The sequence below is a fragment of the Tachypleus tridentatus genome, chromosome 6 (assembly GCF_004210375.1).
Source record: "Tachypleus tridentatus isolate NWPU-2018 chromosome 6, ASM421037v1, whole genome shotgun sequence".
Taxonomy (NCBI): Eukaryota; Metazoa; Arthropoda; class Merostomata; order Xiphosura; family Limulidae; genus Tachypleus; species Tachypleus tridentatus.
This window is the reverse complement of record NC_134830.1, coordinates 106,407,226-106,430,168: the sequence shown is the minus strand read 5'-3', so window position 1 is coordinate 106,430,168 and position 22,943 is coordinate 106,407,226. Positions and strand designations below refer to the sequence as shown.

At 32.5% G+C, this 22,943-nt stretch overlaps 1 protein-coding gene across 1 annotated transcript in view; it reads left to right on the top strand.

Moving 5' to 3' along the window:
• Nucleotides 1–1,390: 1,390 nt before the first annotated feature.
• Nucleotides 1,391–22,943, top strand: part of LOC143253247 (carbonic anhydrase-related protein 10-like) — a 121,751-nt gene continuing 100,198 nt past the window's right edge. The window contains exon 1 of the mRNA XM_076506792.1: nt 1,391–1,779. Coding sequence (XP_076362907.1) covers nt 1,722–1,779 — 58 coding nt within the window. The 5' untranslated portion in view covers nt 1,391–1,721. The remainder of the gene's footprint in view (nt 1,780–22,943) is intronic.

Here is a 22,943-nt window from a genome sequence, read left to right as displayed (position 1 = left end):
AAAAGTAAGTAATGTAGGGATAGCTAAAATTAATCCTTAAAACAACGAAAACATAATAATAGAAATGGCATTTGCATCTTAACATTACAGGCAAACTTTAATATATAGTAATATATATATAACCATTAAATCAAAATCGAGTTTAATTTATTCTATCTGTTAACATTCTATTACATTGTTTTTGAGGGATTGATATCAGCTATTCCTAGAGTTACTTTCTTTATTAAAACGTTTTTTATTAACTTGTATATGTATAGATCGTATTTTGTGTCTTTACGTTTGATATTTAAGCACTAGTTTTTTATGTGCCATCATAACTTATATAAAATTTAATGATGAACTGGAGTTGTTAAGTTTCCACTTGAATAGTGTGGTAAGACATTATTTATTAAACGTGATAAAATGAGAAAGTAATATTTTAATATTTATGGAAGGTAATTTGAATTGGCTAATGGTTAATTATTTTTATCAAAAGCTATGGATATAGTTTTCTTTATAATATTTTTCGTAGAATGATTGTATCAGTTCTTTCATAGTTTCAGTGATATAATTGTTGGTATATTAAAGTTTTAAATCCCGAGAAATTATATACTTATTACTCAGTTTTTCACTCCATGGAGTCACGTGTCTATTAATGTAGGTAGAACACAAGTTTATAGTGGGTTTACTAACAATATTTGCGGTAATGGCATCTAATATAAAAACATATTAAAAAGAGAATATGAAGTTCATGAAAATAAACTGTTTTGAGGAATTTCTGAAACTTGAAAAATGATTCCAAATTACAATTCCATACCTCAAATGTATCGTCTATAAACCTAAAATAGATAGGGAATCAGTTTTTTTACCCATCTTTGTTTGCACATGATACTTCTGTTGCAATAATGTACTTCAATGGTAAAGTTGCTATTTTACTACTTTATTATTAAATCTCACGTAACCAATGTTTAAAATAAACCTTAAGGCTCAGTAATTTACACATCTGAAGCCTAGATAAATAATCCGAGTTGCTATGTGCTAGACATTTCGAAACTTCCGGATATTCTTTTTTTTTAACATTTTATTTTCTATTGCGTGTTATTTTATACAAACAGTTAAGAAATAAAACAAAACTATTTTTTTTCTTCACTTGAAATTGGTTCGAAATGTCACAAATGTTCAATCTGTTTACGAAACAAGTTAATGGAAAATTCATAGTGAGCATAAATAGTGTAAAGATTTCAGTTTCAAGAATAGTATCTACAATACAAAAAATTCACACTTGCAAGAAAGCACAAAAATACTGCTCTTTAACTTTGTAGCCAACAGATGGCAGCACGGAAGAAAAAGGAAATATATCTGAATATAAATAGAAGCGTATTTCTTTGTCAAACAGAGTTAGCACGTGCAGTGTTACAGGGTCGAAGCAAAACGTGGTGCATCAATTACAAGACTAGATCAGTGACTGCCTGCGACAAATTGATTCAATCGCTCAAACCCTAAAGTAATTAAAAATAGAGTTGATAGCTTAATAATTACTGATCGATTGATTTCCATAATAAATTCTATTTTCTCGCATAAAAAACAACGCACAAATTTTCTAATACACGCTAATGTAACAAAATGAATGCACATTTGTGTGCAATCCAGAGAAGACAAAGTTCTCTATGTTATTTGGGGAATCTTTCAACAGGACAACATACATAATTTTTTGACTTGTTCGACTTCTTCAAGATTTCCTAATGAAAACCAGAGCAGTCAGTATATCTGTTATATGTCAACTTCTTCTTTACTTAGAAGGTAAGTAAGTGAATAAGTGGAAATGTATAATACCTCCTAGCACTTATCACATATTCTTAAGGAATTTTCATTAAATCCCTAAACTTGTGCTACAACCACAAGTTTTGTTTGTTTGTATATATAATTTCTTTCAAAACACACTCTACAGCTATCTATCTACGCTAGCTGTCTTTAATTTAAAAATGATAGATTAGACAGAAGACTGTTAATCAACACCATCCACTACCAATTTCAGGACTGCACTTTTGCTTACAAAAAGTGTGATTGACTGTAAATTTATAATACCCTCATGGATGAAAGGGCGGGAATGTTTGGCGCGGGGATTCAAACGGTCTATATCGACAAATTGCAAGTATACTGCCTTAATTAGAAGTTTTGAATCCATCTATAATTACCTAATGTTGCTTCATAACATGCTGAATAATGTTACGTGTTATTAGCTGCGTGGATAATCCGAAGGCAATCTCGACCCTTCACCTCATTAAGTCCAATGGTAGGGAGGAAGTCTTGAAAATACGTGGAATGCACAGCAGATACCAAGTACTACTATCATGGCTTTCAGTAAACTTTTACGATATCATTTTTAATTTAATTAATGCCGTTACATAAAAGTTCAAAATTACGTTCACATAATGCTTTGCTTTAAATATGTATTGCAATTAAAATTCTAGTGAGTGAATAAACGTTTATTCATATCTTTCCATTTTCTGGATAGTGTTACACACCTAACCCGTCAACACAATCATTTAAGTGTTTCCAATGTAGAAGCTTTGTCAACACAAACGGCAAAACAATTAACCCATAAATTATTCAGCCATTTATTATTCATCACATCTACATGTAGTTAAGGATAGACAGTTCTAAATAATACAAGCTTTTTAAGAGTATACATTTGGTAGTCAGTTTTAAGTAATTCTTCATTATAGTGGATTTTGAGTGACTCTAAAAGTCACAAAACTGGCTCATTTTATTGTGATTTAAATCTATTAGTTAATATTGTTATCAAGTACACCCAAAGTTGAAACTTGTTTCATTATATATATATATATATGTCTGTGTGTGTATGTATATATACTTTTATGTTTGAATCAAATATATATTGTAGGTGTAAAATCTTGGGAAGAGAAATTTGGGCATTCTTTTCTCAGTTAATAAAAGCTCCAAAGTTTTACATAGTTAAACGCAATTTTAGATCACAAAAACCTTTCCTCCTATAGTATCAATATCAACCCCTTCTCCACACCAGTGGCTCAGCTGTAAGAGTGCAGGCTAAGGACGCTAAAAATGAAGTATTGATAGTTGCATTAGGGCGAGCACAGATTGATCTTCGTGTAGCTATACTCCTAACAAACATAAGAAACGTACAGTGCCATCGCACTGTGGTTATTAGGTGAGATCAGCTAACAATAACTTATAGATTCTAGTTAACATTTCTAGTAAAAGCAAAATCCATGATTTATTTGCATCCTAAATGTCAGTATTGTAAGTGTCATTATTTCTAAATATCAGTACTATAAGTGTCATTATTTTTAAACGAATTGATTTTTTGTACATTTTGTAGAGCTTGTTTTAACAAGCTATGCACATACATATAAAAATACCATCAAAGATTTTAAAATTAGAAACAAGTTCTTAAATTTATCATTGAAAGGAAAGACAATAACACAATAACAGATATTTTTCTTACTAGGATACATTTTTCTTTTTTACTTTCTTGTTTATATCATAGATGAATTTTTTCTACTCTGCAGATGTAAGGGTATTTGCTTTTGGTCTAAATCTTTGAAATGATAGTTATCTATATATAATATGATCAAAGGCATACAGGAAAATCTAGAACTGAAAAAAACCAAAAACTATTGGACTTTCTACAAATATTTTTCACTTTATCTTATTCAAACAGGAATAGGTATTGAAAACAGTATTGGTTATTTGTTGTTAAGCGCTAAATAACACAAGGGATTATTTGTGCTGTGCGCACCACGGTATCGAAGTCCGGTTTTCAGCGTCTTCATACTTACCATTCGCTTACTAGGGGGCGCTTGAAAAAAGGAAAGATCGCTGTACGCACTGATGTGATACATCTACACAGTAGCCGAAACTTAACCACTTCTTGATAAATACAAACTTTAAAATGGGTTAAGAAAATACATCCTACACCTAACATTACACACATAAACAAAAACTTTAGAGAGAGAGCGGTAATACAGACTAGTACATGTGAGTCCCCAAGGTAGCTCAGTTCTATACAATACTTCTCGGACGGGTTTCAAGCCATATATTACTCAGTTTAGGTCTTAATGTAAAGAGGCCGTTCTTGTGGTGCCTTAATCATCATGAAGGGTAAAGAGTGATGGAAACAATGCATTAAGGGAATAATACTTCTGCACCTAGGCCCGGCATGGTCAGGTGGGTTAAGGCGTTCGACTCGTAACCTGAGGATCGCGGGTTCGAATCCCCGTCACGCCAAACATGCTCGCCCTTTCAGCCGTGGGACGTTATAATGTGACAGTCACTCCCACTATTCGTTGGTAAAAGAGTAGCCCAAGAGTTGGCGGTGGGAGGTGATGACTAGCCGCCTTCCCTCTAGTCTTACACTGCTAAGTTAGGGACGGCTAGCGCAGATAGCCCTCGTGTAGTTTTGCGTGAAATTCAAAAACAAACTTTTGCATCTTCTTGTTAACCTGAGGATGACCTACGAAGGTTGAAACGTTGTTATCTACTTATCAATAAAAGTGTTAATATCTATACCAGCCGTTCTGAGATACAATTCTGCATCTTATTTTATAAGGATTAATTTGTTTGATTTTGATAATGACCTTTTACTTCGAATGTGTCAGTACCATTCCACGTGTGACGTATGGTAGACTAATTTGGTGGTGTGGACCTGGTTTAGCTTTTTCCAAGTTGTTTCACTGATAATCATTAATAAAGCTACGATTTTGCTGCCGTTTTTAATTATTCTAGGCAATACCGTCTTTGTTGATGAAACGCAGGCAGTGTATCATTATAGGTCGATGCCATATCTTTTGATTCACCATTGTACACATTGCATTTGGCCAGGTCAAAGCTTCAATTCAGTTGCAATAACGATAATTTAATCTGAACCAAAACATAGAGAGTAAAGGAGTAACAAGCAAAAATCTTTGTGTGCATTAAAAAAATTGGCAATTTAAAAGAAGACCGCATGTTAGTTAGTGAAAGTTGTTTGATGTGGAGAGTTTCTGTAATGAGTGATTCTAGATCACTATTGACCTAACAAAGGATACTGAAATTTGATGTCTCCACACGTGTAAAGATATGTAAGTCTCCCATAAAGAGAAAGTTGGAAAAGATCTTTGGTGTGGAAAAAAATTCCTGCACGTGTGATCTGGGTTTAATAACTAATATAAATGCCTCCCGCTAGTACAGCGGTAACTCTACGAATTTACAACGCTAAAATCAAGAGTTCGATTCTCCTCGGTGGGCTCGGCTGATGGCCTGGTGTGGCTTTGCTATAAGAAAACACACGCGTATAAGACTGTAATAACTCTTATACTGGGAAAACCAGACGCCATCTATTAATTATAGCCAATGAACATATGGGAGTTTTCATGAAAACAAAAAAACGTTGGGCAATCTCTGCGTTTCCGCTATATGTCAACATGGCGGAGAAACATGAACTTATCAAATTTCAGTATCCTTTGCAAGACCAACGCCGATCTGGAATAACTAACCAAAGAAATTCTTTACATCAAACAACTTTCATTAATATTGAATAACATGTAGTCTTCTTTTAAATTACACATTTAGATTGTTGTTGTTTTTGGAATTTCGCACAAAGCTACTCGAGGGCTATATGTGCTAGCCGTCCCTAATTTAGCAGTGTAAGACTAGAGGGAAGGCAGCTAGTCATCACCTATGTGTTGTGTTTTGAATCAATTTAGTTCTATGGTGGGATGTTTTGATTCGTTGTCTGTAAGACAATTTCTGAATCGTCAATACACTTCGAGGTACGTTATAGTGCACTAGATTTATACTAACTGTTAGTGGCTATCACAGATATCCAACCTAGAGTTTTAGCATAAGAAGCTATTAAGACTATTCTTCAGGCATCGGAGTGGAGGATGTATAGAAGAAAATAGGCAGTGGAAAGGAACTCAATGAAAGCAAATAAAATATCCAAAAATTGATAGGTCACTAAATGGAAATAAAATTTCCAACTTAAATGGCGCGTTATTTCACGAAGGCTTCATTTTCAAATCAGAGACTATTAACATTAAAAAATATAGATTCCCACCAATGACAGCGATATGTCTGTGAGATTACAATGCTAGAAATTAGGGTTCAATACCTGTGGTGGGCAAAGTACAGCTAGCCCATTATGCAATTTTGTGCTTAACTAACTTGTTCGTCTATATCAAATACATTTTTAAACTATTCACAACAAAAAAAAGATTGACAGCTATCAGCAACAGCTGTCATCATAAGGGTTTGCTCAGCTGTTTGGAATCGAATAACGAGATGGACTGTCGTATTTATCACCTACGCACAACTTGCAGTAGGGAGAATGCTCGTTGACATTACGTCCCGAACCTGACCCCTCGATCAGCCGATACGCTAACTACTTGGCTGCGCTTAAAGGAAACATTTTATTACTTAAATATAAAGTTTAATTGATAAAAAGACACAGAGTGTAATGATATACGCAAAATGGGAAGGGTAAGTGACATTTAAGAAGAAATGGATATTTAACAGAGAAAAAAGTACATATGAAAAAGCCAAAAATGGACAAAATTATAAAGAAGTCCACGAAAAATATTAAACTGAAAGAGAAAGGAAGAGAATAATTAAAAACAAAATTAAATCTTAAATTGGAAAAATCAGAAGTAGGTTTATTTAAAACAGCAAAAATATAACATGATTAGCAACGAACCATTTATTGCGATGACTGAGTGCGGACTTTTAGCTTTCGTAAATGATGGGTTAAGTTGTTCGCACATCTTGTAAACAATTTTGACATGATCACTTACATTTACTAGTTTAATCGCAACCTCATTCCATTAGTGCGGTCTCTTGAAACAGATACGCTTGCTGATCACGAATGGTTATATCAGTAGTTAGAAAAGGTCATTGTTGCTCAATAATGGGATTTCGGAAATCGTTTATAACCTTCAATGATGAGAAGTTTATGGTTGTTTTAGGCGCTTAAGTTATTTTCTTTTCTTATAATACCGGGATAACGTGATGATGCTGATCTTTGTGAAAAAGGTTTTAATTTTGTAAGGAGTAGATAAGGAACTGAGGGAAGTGCGTTGTGACAATCTTTAGTCATGAGTCAGATATTGTGAATGTTTTTCACTTGAGCCATGAAGCTACGTTTTAAATATTCGCCCGCCTATTTGAATCTAAGACTGAGCTAGTTATTGGTCTCTGTTTAAATAATATGAAACGTTTTATTCGTATAATTATGATATTTCATTGTTATTTACACTAGTTTCCAGTCGATAATTATCGAAAATTTGCGAAAAATGTCTTTAAAAGAGCCATAAAGAGTTTACTAGAACTGTATATAAAGTGTACACCATAAGCCTAGATCCGAAAAAGTGACTAATTACATTACAGATTGGTTTGTTTTGAATTTCGCGCAAAGCTGAACGAGAGCTATCTGCGCTATCCGTTCCAAATTTAGCTAGTCATCACCGCCAACTCTTGGGCTACTCTTTTACCAACGAATAGTGGGATTGATTGTCACATAACAACGCCTCCACGGCTGAAAGGGCGAGCATGTTTGGTGTGATGGGGATTCGAACCCGCGACCCTCAGATTACGAGTCGAGTATCTTAACCACCTGGCCATGCCGGGCCTGCATAACACTTATATTGCTAATATAAAAATATATGAGGCTCATAAAAACGATGTAAAAGTGGATAAAATAAACTTATTTAGCGTGATTTGAAAACTATCATGCGAGTAAGAACTAAAATATTACTTATTTAGCGTGATTTGAAAACTATCATGCGAGTAAGAACTAAAATATTACTTATTTAGCGTGATTACTTATTTAGCGTGATTTGAAAACTATCATGCGAGTAAGAACTAAAATATTACTTATTTAGCGTGATTTGAAAACTATCATGCGAGTAAGAACTAAAATATTACTTATTTAGCGTGATTTGAAAACTATCATGCGAGTAAGAACTAAAATATTACTTATTTAGCGTGATTTGAAAACTATCATGCGAGTAAGAACTAAAATATTACTTATTTAGCGTGATTTGAAAACTATCATGCGAGTAAGAACTAAAATATTACTTATTTAGCGTGATTTGAAAACTATCATGCGAGTAAGAACTAAAATATTACTTATTTAGCGTGATTTGAAAACTATCATGCGAGTAAGAACTAAAATATTACTTATTTAGCGTGATTTGAAAACTATCATGCGAGTAAGAACTAAAATATTACTTATTTAGCGTGATTTGAAAACTATCATGCGAGTAAGAACTAAAATATTACTTATTTAGCGTGATTTGAAAACTATCATGCGAGTAAGAACTAAAATATTACTTATTTAGCGTGATTTGAAAACTATCATGCGAGTAAGAACTAAAATATTACTTATTTAGCGTGATTTGAAAACTATCATGCGAGTAAGAACTAAAATATTACTTATTTAGCGTGATTTGAAAACTATCATGCGAGTAAGAACTAAAATATTACTTATTTAGCGTGATTTGAAAACTATCATGCGAGTAAGAACTAAAATATTACTTATTTAGCGTGATTTGAAAACTATCATGCGAGTAAGAACTAAAATATTACTTATTTAGCGTGATTTGAAAACTATCATGCGAGTAAGAACTAAAATATTACTTATTTAGCGTGATTTGAAAACTATCATGCGAGTAAGAACTAAAATATTACTTATTTAGCGTGATTTGAAAACTATCATGCGAGTAAGAACTAAAATATTACTTATTTAGCGTGATTTGAAAACTATCATGCGAGTAAGAACTAAAATATTACTTATTTAGCGTGATTTGAAAACTATCATGCGAGTAAGAACTAAAATATTACTTATTTAGCGTGATTTGAAAACTATCATGCGAGTAAGAACTAAAATATTACTTATTTAGCGTGATTTGAAAACTATCATGCGAGTAAGAACTAAAATATTACTTATTTAGCGTGATTTGAAAACTATCATGCAAAATATTACTTATTTAGTAAGAACTAAAATATTACTTATTTAGCGTGATTTGAAAACTATCATGCGAGTAAGAACTAAAATATTACTTATTTAGCGTGATTTGAAAACTATCATGCGAGTAAGAACTAAAATATTACTTATTTAGCGTGATTTGAAAACTATCATGCGAGTAAGAACTAAAATATTACTTATTTAGCGTGATTTGAAAACTATCATGCAAGTAAGAACTAAAATATTACTTATTTAGCGTGATTTGAAAACTATCATGCGAGTAAGAACTAAAATATTACTTATTTAGCGTGATTTGAAAACTATCATGCGAGTAAGAACTAAAATATTACTTATTTAGCGTGATTTGAAAACTATCATGCGAGTAAGAACTAAAATATTACTTATTTAGCGTGATTTGAAAACTATCATGCAAGTAAGAACTAAAATATTACTTATTTAGCGTGATTTGAAAACTATCATGCAGTAAGAACTAAAATATTACTTATTTAGCGTGATTTGAAAACTATCATGCAAGTAAGAACTAAAATATTACTTATTTAGCGTGATTTGAAAACTATCATGCGAGTAAGAACTAAAATATTACTTATTTAGCGTGATTTGAAAACTATCATGCAAGTAAGAACTAAAATATTACTTATTTAGCGTGATTTGAAAACTATCCTGCAAGTAAGAACTAAAATATTACTTATTTAGCGTGATTTGAAAACTATCATGCGAGTAAGAACTAAAATATTACTTATTTAGCGTGATTTGAAAACTATCATGCGAGTAAGAACTAAAATATTACTTATTTAGCGTGATTTGAAAACTATCATGCGAGTAAGAACTAAAATATTACTTATTTAGCGTGATTTGAAAACTATCATGCGAGTAAGAACTAAAATATTACTTATTTAGCGTGATTTGAAAACTATCATGCGAGTAAGAACTAAAATATTACTTATTTAGCGTGATTTGAAAACTATCATGCGAGTAAGAACTAAAATATTACTTATTTAGCGTGATTTGAAAACTATCATGCGAGTAAGAACTAAAATATTACTTATTTAGCGTGATTTGAAAACTATCATGCGAGTAAGAACTAAAATATTACTTATTTAGCGTGATTTGAAAACTATCATGCGAGTAAGAACTAAAATATTACTTATTTAGCGTGATTTGAAAACTATCATGCGAGTAAGAACTAAAATATTACTTATTTAGCGTGATTTGAAAACTATCATGCGAGTAAGAACTAAAATATTACTTATTTAGCGTGATTTGAAAACTATCATGCGAGTAAGAACTAAAATATTACTTATTTAGCGTGATTTGAAAACTATCATGCGAGTAAGAACTAAAATATTACTTATTTAGCGTGATTTGAAAACTATCATGCGAGTAAGAACTAAAATATTACTTATTTAGCGTGATTTGAAAACTATCATGCGAGTAAGAACTAAAATATTACTTATTTAGCGTGATTTGAAAACTATCATGCGAGTAAGAACTAAAATATTACTTATTTAGCGTGATTTGAAAACTATCATGCGAGTAAGAACTAAAATATTACTTTTTTAGCGTGATTTGAAAACTATCATGCGAGTAAGAACTAAAATATTACTTATTTAGCGTGATTTGAAAACTATCATGCAAGTAAGAACTAAAATATTACTTATTTAGCGTGATTTGAAAACTATCATGCAAGTAAGAACTAAAATATTACTTATTTAGCGTGATTTGAAAACTATCATGCGAGTAAGAACTAAAATATTACTTATTTAGCGTGATTTGAAAACTATCATGCAAGTAAGAACTAAAATATTACTTATTTAGCGTGATTTGAAAACTATCATGCGAGTAAGAACTAAAATATTACTTATTTAGCGTGATTTGAAAACTATCATGCAAGTAAGAACTAAAATATTACTTATTTAGCGTGATTTGAAAACTATCATGCGAGTAAGAACTAAAATATTACTTATTTAGCGTGATTTGAAAACTATCATGCGAGTAAGAACTAAAATATTACTTATTTAGCGTGATTTGAAAACTATCATGCGAGTAAGAACTAAAATATTACTTATTTAGCGTGATTTGAAAACTATCATGCAAGTAAGAACTAAAATATTACTTATTTAGCGTGATTTGAAAACTATCATGCGAGTAAGAACTAAAATATTACTTATTTAGCGTGATTTGAAAACTATCATGCGAGTAAGAACTAAAATATTACTTATTTAGCGTGATTTGAAAACTATCATGCAAGTAAGAACTAAAATATTACTTATTTAGCGTGATTTGAAAACTATCCTGCAAGTAAGAACTAAAATATTACTTATTTAGCGTGATTTGAAAACTATCATGCGAGTAAGAACTAAAATATTACTTATTTAGCGTGATTTGAAAACTATCATGCAAGTAAGAACTAAAATATTACTTATTTAGCGTGATTTGAAAACTATCATGCAAGTAAGAACTAAAATATTACTTATTTAGCGTGATTTGAAAACTATCATGCGAGTAAGAACTAAAATATTACTTATTTAGCGTGATTTGAAAACTATCATGCGAGTAAGAACTAAAATATTACTTATTTAGCGTGATTTGAAAACTATCATGCGAGTAAGAACTAAAATATTATGATAAACTGAAGAAAACTTCAAGATTTAAAAATTATGCAAATATGATTATTTTACAATATTTTCTGTGTGTGTGTTTTCTTATAGCAAAGCCACATCATGCTATCTGCTGAGCCCACTGAGGGGAATCGAACCCCTGATTTTAGCGTTGTAAATCCATAGACATACCGCTGTACTAGCGGGGGGCGAAAATATTTTCTGTGTATGAATTATAGACCGGCATTCACCTAAAATGTATAGATAGTTCCAATATTTGAAATGTTTTTATAATCTTTGTTAGGATGGTATTTTTATACAGTCTGGAACAATTTAAAGGATTACACAGCTATCCCACTTACACTTCTTTTGCAGGCCTGGCATGGCCACGTGGTTAAGTACTCGACTCGTAATCTGAGGGTCGCGGGTTCGGATCCCCGTCGCACCGAACATGCTCGCCCTTTCAGCCGTGGGGACATTATAATGATCAATCACTCCCACTATTCGCTAGTAAAAGAGTAGCCCAAAGGTTGGCGGTGTGTGGTGATGACTAGTTGCCTTCCCTTTAGTCTTACACTGCTAAATTAAGGACGGCGAGCGCAGATAGCTCCCTTGTAGCTTTGCGCGAAATTAAAAAACAAACAAATACAAGTTTCTCTCCGTAAAATGTATTTTATTACGTTTGTCTGTTTTAGTGTAAATTTACACAATTGGCTATCTGTACTGAGTTTACTGTTGCGAATCAAATCCTGGATTTAATATTGAAAGCCCTTAAACGTCTTGTCATAAGTACAGTAAGTACCAGTTGTTAATGTTCCTAATATTTTCTCTTTCAATCAACAAACACGATACTTTTCCTATAATAGCAACAGTTAACGCTTTCTAGGTACAGTGTACCCTAAGCCACAATCACAATAAATACTATGTAACCACATAGAAAGTAAAGCTTTTGAGATAGAGCGTGACTTACACTTAGGTCACAAACACGATACTTATCACGTAACTGTATAACAGTTTAAACTTTGTGGAAGAGTTGTAACTGACCGTAAGCTACAAATAATTACGTAATTATAGCTGTGAAAGCTGTACCGATGAAATATCCTTTTTTACGAGCATCGTATGTTGTTTTCTAAACTGCATTTAATCACACTGAGTTTAAGCTCTCTGAAGTTTTGCTTTTCTCATGTGAACTGAGATATCTATATATATATGACATTGTTTCTTAAAGAGAAACAATAACATAAATGAATATTTATGTCTTTTTTTACTTATTTTGTTATTGGTGTTGACAGACTTTGAATCTTACAGCTCCAGATATACTGGGATATACTGTATATAGGTGTGTGGAATAAATATATGGTCGTTTTTTTCGATCACATACTGGTTTTCAAATCAAACCTACATCGTAAGATATAAACAGAAAAAACAAAGCTAAATCTTAAGTGATGATATGTGGTTAAAATGGACTTCAGTAAATAGGGGAAAAGAATATCAATATGGTTTTGTTTCATTTTGAATTTCGCACAAAGTTACTAAAGAACAATCTACACTAACCGTATCTAATTTATTAGTGATAGACTAGAAGGAAGGCAGCTACCCAACACCACTCACCGCCAACTCTTGGGCTACTCTTCCATCAACGAATAATAGGATTAACGTGTGTGTTTTTCTTATAGCAAAGCCACATCGGGCTATCTGCTGTGTACATCGAGGGGTCTCGAACTTCTGATTTTAGCGTTGTAATAGGATTAAGAATTACATTATAACGCTATTTGCATCTGAAAGGGCGAGCAATAAGGGCTGCACACACTGTGTAGTCACAGTGGTCTCTATATATTTATGTGTTTCAGGTAACTTGTTTATCTAATATATATATTTATAACAAATTATTCTTAGAATTTCGATTTCCTTCGAATAAGTTCTGTAGAGAAATAAGTATAAATGTATACGGTTAAAACATTTAAGACTCGGCGATTAATCGAAAAAAAAAGTGGAAAAGTTAGAAAATCGATAGTTTTGACTTTACTGTTTGATTAACACCCCTAACGTCTATAAAAAATCTGTCTCAGTCATTGGCATTGATTCACCTAAGGATTTTTGCTATACTTTTCAAGGAACTGCAAATCGTGCCAAGAAAAACAACTTTATAGGAAAACACAACGATACCAATAAACCAGTTTAATTGACATAGTGTGTAACCCCAGTGGTTTCTACTTATATTACAGTCTACGAGGAATTAAAATTTTTTTAACGATATGTGGACATTATTAGCTACTGCTATTTAATTGTTACCATTGGACTTTTTTCTATTGTCGTACTTTATTTGACGCTCATGAATATTTACTAATGCTCGATTCCCTGTTTCAATTGTAACGATATTTTGCGAAGAACCAAAGATCACCTTCAGACCACGCACCTAGAAAACCTTGCTACAGACCCAATTTAAGTCGATTAAACACACAAGAGCTTATTACAACTGCACTAGGGCATTGATAAACGTGTGGTTCAATGTGATTCAAAGTTCTTTCGGCTATCTTTCTAATTGAAGTAACCACCGATTTCACAACGTAGACAAAACCATAAAAACAATTGGCTTGTAAGCCTTTGTCAACTACATATCTTTTATATTTGTTTATTCTAGCAAGCGACAATATAACATATGTTCAGCTTTATCACAAAGTGTTGGATGTTGTTTGTTTTATTTTTTTCGTGACTTTAACCCTCACTTTTTGGAGGAGGGTTGTGCTCCGAATTAGCTTGTTGTTAGCACAAAATTTTTGTTGCGTAAGCTTTTGTGTAAGGACTTCGCTATAACAATATTCGTCCGTATGTGATCTTTTTATCCTGCCATAAATAAACCTTGGCAATACTGGTTGTCGGTCGAATGGTTAGAGCTTTGCAAAGGTGTTATGTCACCTGTGACACCATAGCTCACACATAGAGTGATACTAATACATTAAATCAGTATCCTGTTATTAAATGAGATTAAGCCTTTATGTACTTACAAAATGTAAAGTATGCTTTATATGTTAATCAATCATAAAAGGAAAAGAAAAAGAGAACGGATCATATCTCTATTGGGGGAGAGGTGGGAGTGATGAAAGTATTGTTTTTGTTTTGTTTATTTTATGTTGAAGTATATTTTCTGTGTTATGTAATAAATAAGTTCATTTTATTAGGTATTGAAAATGTTGTTTTCTTTTATTATTCCCTTTCCTTTAGTTGATATTCCAAAAACATGAAATTATTAGCAGATATTTTTCAGTTGAGTGCAGAATACATTATAATATAACACAGTTTTCAAAGAGAATCTTTCTATATATTCTCCGCGGTTAACATTTCTATGCGAAAAAAAGAATGATTGTTAATGCATGACAGACTACAGAGACCACTGAAAGTGAAACAGTATTTGTAGGGATCGGTTTGGACGTTAAAAATTGGCGGAAATGGTGCTCAGTATATTACTAAAAATACACCACATTTTTCATTGGCTGTGAAATATCCGAGTTTCTTTCATTTTGTATTATCAAGCGTAAAGGCCATTCATTTTACTTGCCCTGTATGAGTCTATTCTAGTAATTAGCAACTATTAAAAATTTCCTCCAAAACTATTTAGGTTTATGCTTATAATGAATGATTGTTGTGTCGAATTACCTTAAAAAGCGACACTAGTTATACAAACTGGAATGATAAAGGCTGACGGAGATTGACTAAATTGTACTGTAAGCCTTTCTGTGAATTTGGCCATAAGCTTATACGGAGAAGTTTGGTCTACAAAAGGTTTGTAAACGTGTGTTGAGTTAGCACAATAGAAGCATAAGTGAACTGATAAAACTGATAAAAATATTAACAATCAACAGACTGACAGATTCTATGAAGTGTGAAAAACATTATGCTGAAAGATTACGCCCCTCAATGTAATTCCTAACTCATTATTAAAAACATTACACAGAAACACATTTTAAGAAATTATTTAATGATCGCTTTAACAGATCTTACACTGAAGCTTTCAAATCACATATTACGTGTTTTAATTCTGAAAAATTATATTGTAAAAGTCTCTGTACTTACAAATTAGAAATTATTTTGAAGCTTTCAAGGTAACTGTCAGCTCTTTTACGAATGATTGAATAAATCAAGCGAGCCGAATGATTGATGAAAGTCTGTGCTTGTTAGACAGCCTTTTTCACCTTATCAAGTGTTAACGATAAGCTGAGTCTCTGTAGTAACCCAGGAAAACCAGGGCCAGGTTTTGCTTCTGTTACAATTATGGAATGCAAAGAATGGAGATATACATTTAACTGAACTACTCGCAGTATTCAAAGTTTACACACGTTATTCAGAATTTACATACTTGAAACGCCGACATTATACTGAATAAATGGCTGCCATTTTAGTCAAGGACCTTGATATAAAATGGGAAAATGAAAGATGTTTTAAACATGCAGATTCCAAAAAATCCCGTATTTTATGTTTTGTTTTATGTGAACATCGTGTATGATCACGGATCAATAACATATAGTTACAAAGAAGAATATGAGAAATTGCTGGCAATTTATGCATGTATGTATGTAGTACTGTTCTTTCTCTTTCTATGCAGTATGTATGTGTGTGGAGAGAAACACGAGTGTGAAAGGACTTGTTTATTCTATTTTGATGTAGTATCTGTGTGTGTGTGTATATATATATATATATAAAGTATGTGAAAAAGTTAAAACACCCTATGAAAGCCTGTGTATTTTTGTAAAATGTTTGGATATATAGATATTTAATCTCAATTTTAACAATACTGAGAGATTATAGGGATATAACTAAACAATTAAACTGAAGAAAAGACTTTTCAAGATCTTCTGTAAATGTAATTCTACAAAAATGCATATTCTAACTGAGGAAAAAAATTAGGACATCCCCACATTTATTCCCACTTAAAGTGGCTCAAACTCACACAGAGGTGTATCACACCAGGTGCACATAATTAGAAGATCGTTACTCAGCATTTTGAATGAGGCTTGCCCTATTTAAACCTCAGACATTTAGTTTGGTGTGCTCCTGACTTTGGAGTGAGAGTGAACACTATGGTGAGAGCAAAAGATCTGTCTGAGGCCTTCAGAAAGAAAATTGTAGCAGCTTATGAGTCTGGTAAGGGAATTAAAAGATCCCAAAGGATTTTGAAATCAGCCATTCCACTGTCCGGAAAATAGTCAACAAGTGGAGGGCTTTCAAAACAACTGCCAACATGCCAAGGTCTGGTCGTCCAAGCAAGTTCATCCAGAGAGCAGACCGCAAGATGCTAAAAGAGGTATCCAAACACCCTAACATGTCATCACGGGACCTACAGCAGGCTCTGGCTACTGTTGATGTGAAAGTGCATGCTTCTACAATGAGAAAGAGACTGCACAAGTGTAACTTGCATGGGAGGTGTGCAAGGAGGAAACCTTTGCTCTCTTAGAGAAACATCAAGGCCAGACTGAAGTTTGCTAGAGAGAATGTAGACAAAGACCAGGACTTCTGAAATAATGTTCTTTGGACAGATGACTCCAAAATCGAATTATTTGGACACCAGAACAGAGGACATGTTTAGCGTAAAACAAATACAATATTCCAGGAAAAGAACCTCATACCAACTGTGAAGCATGGAGATGGAAATGTCATGGTTTTTAGCTGCTTTGCTGGAGCAGGACCTGGACAGCTCACAATCATAGAATCCACCATGAATTCTACCGTGTATCAGAGGTGCTTGAGGATCATGTGAGACCATCTGTACGAAAATTAGAGCTGAAGCGGAACTGGACCCTGCAACACGACAATGACCCAAAACATACCAATAAATCTACCAAGGACTGGCTGAAAACTAAGAAATGGAGAGTCCTGGAATGGCCGAGTCAAAGCCCAGATCGTAATCCCATTAAGATGGTGTGGGGTAACTTGAAACGGGCTGTACATGCAAGAAACCCCTCAAACATCTCACAGCTGAAAGAATTCTGCATTGAGGAGTGGAGAAAACTTTCTTCAGACCGATGTCAGAGACTGGTAGATAGCTACAAGAAGCGTCTCACTGCAGTTATTTCACCCATAGGGGGTAACACCAGCTATTAGGGGGTAGGGTGTCCTAACTTTTCCCTCAGTTAGAATATGCATTTTTGTAGAATTACATTTACAAAAGATCTTGAAAAGTCTTTTCTTCAGTGTTAATTGTTTAGTTATATTCCTATAATCTCTCAGTATTGTTAAAATTGAGATCAAATATCTATATATCCAAAAATGTTACATAAATACATAGGCTTTCATAGGGTGTCCTAACTTTTTCACATGACTGTATGTAGATTAAAAAAGGGTGTAAAAACTTTGATCAAATGGTTGAAATACACCACATTATATATTCCTTGATCTTTTATTTCATGCAAGGTTAATTATTTGTTTTTAAGCCTTAAAGTTCAGGAGGAGATAAAAGGGAATATCGTCTTTTTAAACATGCTTTCCTTTAGTGGAAACTGATTGGAAAGAACCAAGTAATTATTGCAGGTCAGAAAAATGCATAGGTTGAAGAAGTATTCATACAAATGATGAAAACCCTATAATCCAAGCACTTTCGAAAGGTGGATCTTTCTACTTCTGAGACAAACTGATAATTGTATTGTACATATATATATATATACCGTTATTCTCTTATCATATCAGTTAATAATTTCAAGCAACACATACATATATACCGTTATTTTCCTAATGTAAGAGATAATTACTGTAAGGAGTGTTTACCCATACTAATATTATCTTGTCGTAACAGCTTATTATTACACAAAACTCAAACACTTATCGGTATTCTCATATCATACCACCTAATCATTGCAAGGAACTCAAACACAAATCAGCATTCTCACATCATACCACCCAATCGTCGCAAGGAACTCAAACACAATCAATATTTTCACATCATACCACCTAATCGTTGCATGAAACTCAAATACAAATGAGCATTCTCACATCATACCACCTAATCATTGCAAGAAACTAAAAAACATACCAGTGTTCGATTATCATACTAACTATTTATTGCAACTAGTATTATTGTATGTCTTGTGGAAGCTCAGTATCAAAGAAGCAGTATACTGTATCGAGTAATTCAGTTTGTAGCATATTCGATATTTCCTTTTGCAACTTAAATTTCTACCTAAAGTCACTTTTTAATTTTTTCCCCAATATTTTTATATTAGCAGGAATGTAAACGCTCGTGTCCTCAGTATACGAATATAAAGCTCCATCTTTTAATGTTACGATTTTTGAAAAGCAATAAAAATATGTCCGAGATTAAAGACATCACTGACAAGCAACTTATTATTGATCTTTTCACATGCTTTTTTGTCATCTTCGTCTACGATACAGGTTGCAGTACACAGAGCTGTAAGGTGCAATAAGAATTACAAATATAATATGTATAAAATAAACGTACTCACGCTTCAACTTTACTTCTACATTTTCAATAAATCTGTGGCTGTAATTCGGGAATTCAAAATTTGTTTATGACACTGTGAACTTATGAGTGTCTTTTACGTTGTTAAGTGTTCTATGACTGATCTTTAACATTAAAATTTGCTCTGAAATTATCTTTATATTAAAGCTAGTCTGAAAAACAATTTTATAAACCACACCTATTTATGTGTTTTTTCTACTTATTTATAAGGCAAAAAAAGATGAGAAGACTTACGTGATTAGTATTTAATATTATTTCATCAAATGCTATAAAATACTCGAAGTAAATACGACAAGTTATGAAATTTAGTATTTTGATTCTTCTTTAAAGTTGAATGCACGGAATTCAGTGATTTGCATATTGCGCGATTTTTTTAGAATCATAACAAGTGTTTCTTATAGATTTTTAAAACTTTCTGGTACACAAAGTTTTGATAAGTCTACTTAGAGCTTGTTCTGAGCTATCATAACACTCTCTGTGCGACTTGTCACTTATATAAAGTATCATCAGCTGATACGAGTTTTTTCATCAGCATCTTGCAGGATTGAACTGGGCTTTCCATAGCCCGACATGAAGATTTTTATATACTCACTTAAAAATCGTTTTGTGTAACCAAAAAAATTGGCAGCTGTTAGATCGAGATTAGAAAGCAGGAAATCAATTTCAGAAGAGTATATGCGCATGAACATATGCATCAATATTTATTATTTCATAAGAAAAAAATCCTTTTAAGTGTCTTTTTTCACTGTCTCCTACATTTCTGTCAATTATTTGTAATCAGTAATAGGCGCGCACACACATTACTAGTCAATTATGGTTGCTTCAGAAAATCAGGATGATGGAAAATATTGATTGTTTGTGGTCTTCGGAATAACTCCTGATCTAGAGATAAGTTTCGGGTACTCTGAATAAAACAAAATGGTGTGGTATTTAAAAATTAGGAGTTTCATATTTTTTTATATGTTACGTGGTGTAAACATGGCGTTGGCATATTGTTCATTTAAATATATTGAAACGGTTTAGCATGAATATTATTTTCAGAACTTCCGTAAATGTCATGAATGTTGCATCCATAACAAACTTATTTTACCAAATTTAATGGCTATGTTATAAATATGTTGACAAATAAGCCGATTAGAGATAAGATGTTATTATTTAGTTGTAAAACACAGTACAGTCTGTTAATTGTTTTCAAGAAAAAAAGTCGATTATTTTCTACAATGTTGATACAGAAATGAAGACTATATAATAAGTTTACACAATGTACATCTGGTGGCTGTGTAACATCTTCAACAAACTGAATTATATTCACATCAATATACTAAATTCTTACAAGTTATTTTATAATTTTTTTTCCTAAATATGTTGCAAGAGGTTGATTGAGTGACTCAATGTTAGAAATAATCTGTTTAACAAATTTATCCATCATTCTTGTTTACCTTTGGTTGAAATACAGAATTATTCGATTAGAACCAGCAGGTTTGTAATTCGTGTACATCATATTTTTTTCCTAAATATGTTGCAAGAGGTTGATTGAGTGACTCAATGTTAGAAATAATCTGTTTAACAAACTTATCCATCATTCTTGTTTACCTTTGGTTGAAATACAGAATTATTCGATTAGAACCAGCAGGTTTGTAATTCGTGTACATCTTCAATAATAATAAATTATTTATAAGTTATAAACTATCTTTGTAATTTCTATTCATAACTAGTGATAGCAATTGACTGTTATAATTTAACATTTCTAGCGTTATTCAAATATATTCTATACCTTTCTATTATAATATCCTTCGTTAGAAAACGTAATACATTCACCATTACCTGATTTAGTAATAACAAGGTTTACATGACATTTTTTAAAGTAATAAGAATATTGCATTCTTTCCTGGATAAATTCAAGCGGACACTACTACTACTATAATCCATAGAAAATAAATTGCGCTAATCCGGAATACTATTATAACTATACTCCTCACGAGAAGAAAACATTAATCCAGGTATCATTATACTCCTTACAAGAAAATTGCGCTAACACAGGATACTATTACTACTGTAATCCTCACAAGAAGAAAACACTAATCCAGGATACTAATCCTTACAAGAAGATAGCACTAATCAAGAATACTATTATTACTGTAATCCTCACAAGAAGATAGCACTAATCAAGGATACTATTATTACTGTAATCCTCACAAGAATAAAGCACTAATCCAGGATACTATTACTACTGTAATCCTCACAAGAAGATAGCACTAATCAAGGATACTATTACTACTGTAATCCTCACAAGAATAAAACACAAATCCAAGATACTATTACTATTGTAATCCTCACAAGAAGATAGAACTAATCCAGGATACTATTACCACTGTACTCCTCACAAGAAGATAGCACTGATCCTTAACACTTCTACTAATATATTCCTAAGAAAAAGGAATGCGATAATTTCTTCAGATTCTATTATTATTGTATTTTTATAAGAAACTTGCGCTGATCTACTATTTTGTATTTTTTTAATTTGTTGAAATGTCTCATTTTCTTTTACCTAAATGCCACAATATGAAAGTTGTTGAATTGGTTGAAAATCCAAACAGGGGCTTAGATCATGGGGGGGATGGAGAGTATACATCCCCCCTTCATTTTAGGTGGTGGTATGGTGCATACAATCATCCCCCCTACAGTTTGGTCTGTTGAATTGTTTTATTGCATCACAGGCCTAGAAATTGTGTGTTTGTTCTTGTAATTCTTGTGTTCTTAACAATCGAATTACATAATTAAACCTAGATTTAGGCTTTTTCAGTAGCCGAAATGTACATTTTTAATATAGGCGTGCTTCTAAGCTTTTCGATCTGAGCTATAGTTCGTAAGTATTAGCCAGCAGGCCTAAGTATACATGCAAGTACGGTGGCAACAAGATTACTCAGTGACTGCATGTTTACAGCTATCAGGTTGACATAATTTGCAAATTGAACAGTCCACATAAGTGGTTGCAAAAATCATCCCCCCCATAGGATGTAAAAAATCTACGCCCTTGAATCCAAACATACAGTTTTTTAATAGTATTTTTTTCGAGAAAGTGCAAACTTTAATTCCTTAGCTAATAACTGGCTACCTTAACCTATTTTAAAACTTATAGTTTGTTTGTGGCAGATAATCTGTTAGCAGAAGAAATTCATAAGCTGGTTCAGCTAAGTTTCACGTGATTTATTCGTAATGCGAATATTAGAGTTAATGAGCGTAAACTTATATATACGTTATATACGTGCATCAGTTACTTGTTAAACTTTAAAACAGAGATTCATGTATATGAACGAAGCAAAAGCAAAGAGTTGCTTGAAGATTGTAAAGATACTAAAGCCTCAAGGCTTAGACGCGAAACATGTTTTAACAATTAAACTTTGCTGGAGTTAACTAGAGTTTATGTGTTCGACTATTTCTCTGGTTGTATTCGTTTTCCGATTTTGTTGCGTTTTTTTCACATTTGATAATTAGCCCCATATTATGACAGGTGAGTGTTACATTTTGAACTAAATAACCTCTCAACAGATTAATAAAAAAGAAGGGTTTTTATATATTTAGGTGTAGCGGTTATTTTTTAATATACCACCCTTTTTCAGTACTATAAGCTACATCTTACAGACATAAAATACCGTTCTCTAAAGCAAAAATTGGTAGTGTGTATTTGAGCTCTATTTGAACAAAGATCTAATCTCCATTCTTATCGTTTTTTGCTTTTGGCTTTCAATTTTTATTTAAAATACTTATCGTGTTATGTCAAATCTTACCGTTTCACGGTTTAGTCATTTGACCATCTGTTTCTATTGTAATAGAAATCGATCGAGTTTTAGGCCAAACTCACTGCTTTGTAATCATGAGCGTGGCAGGTCTCTCT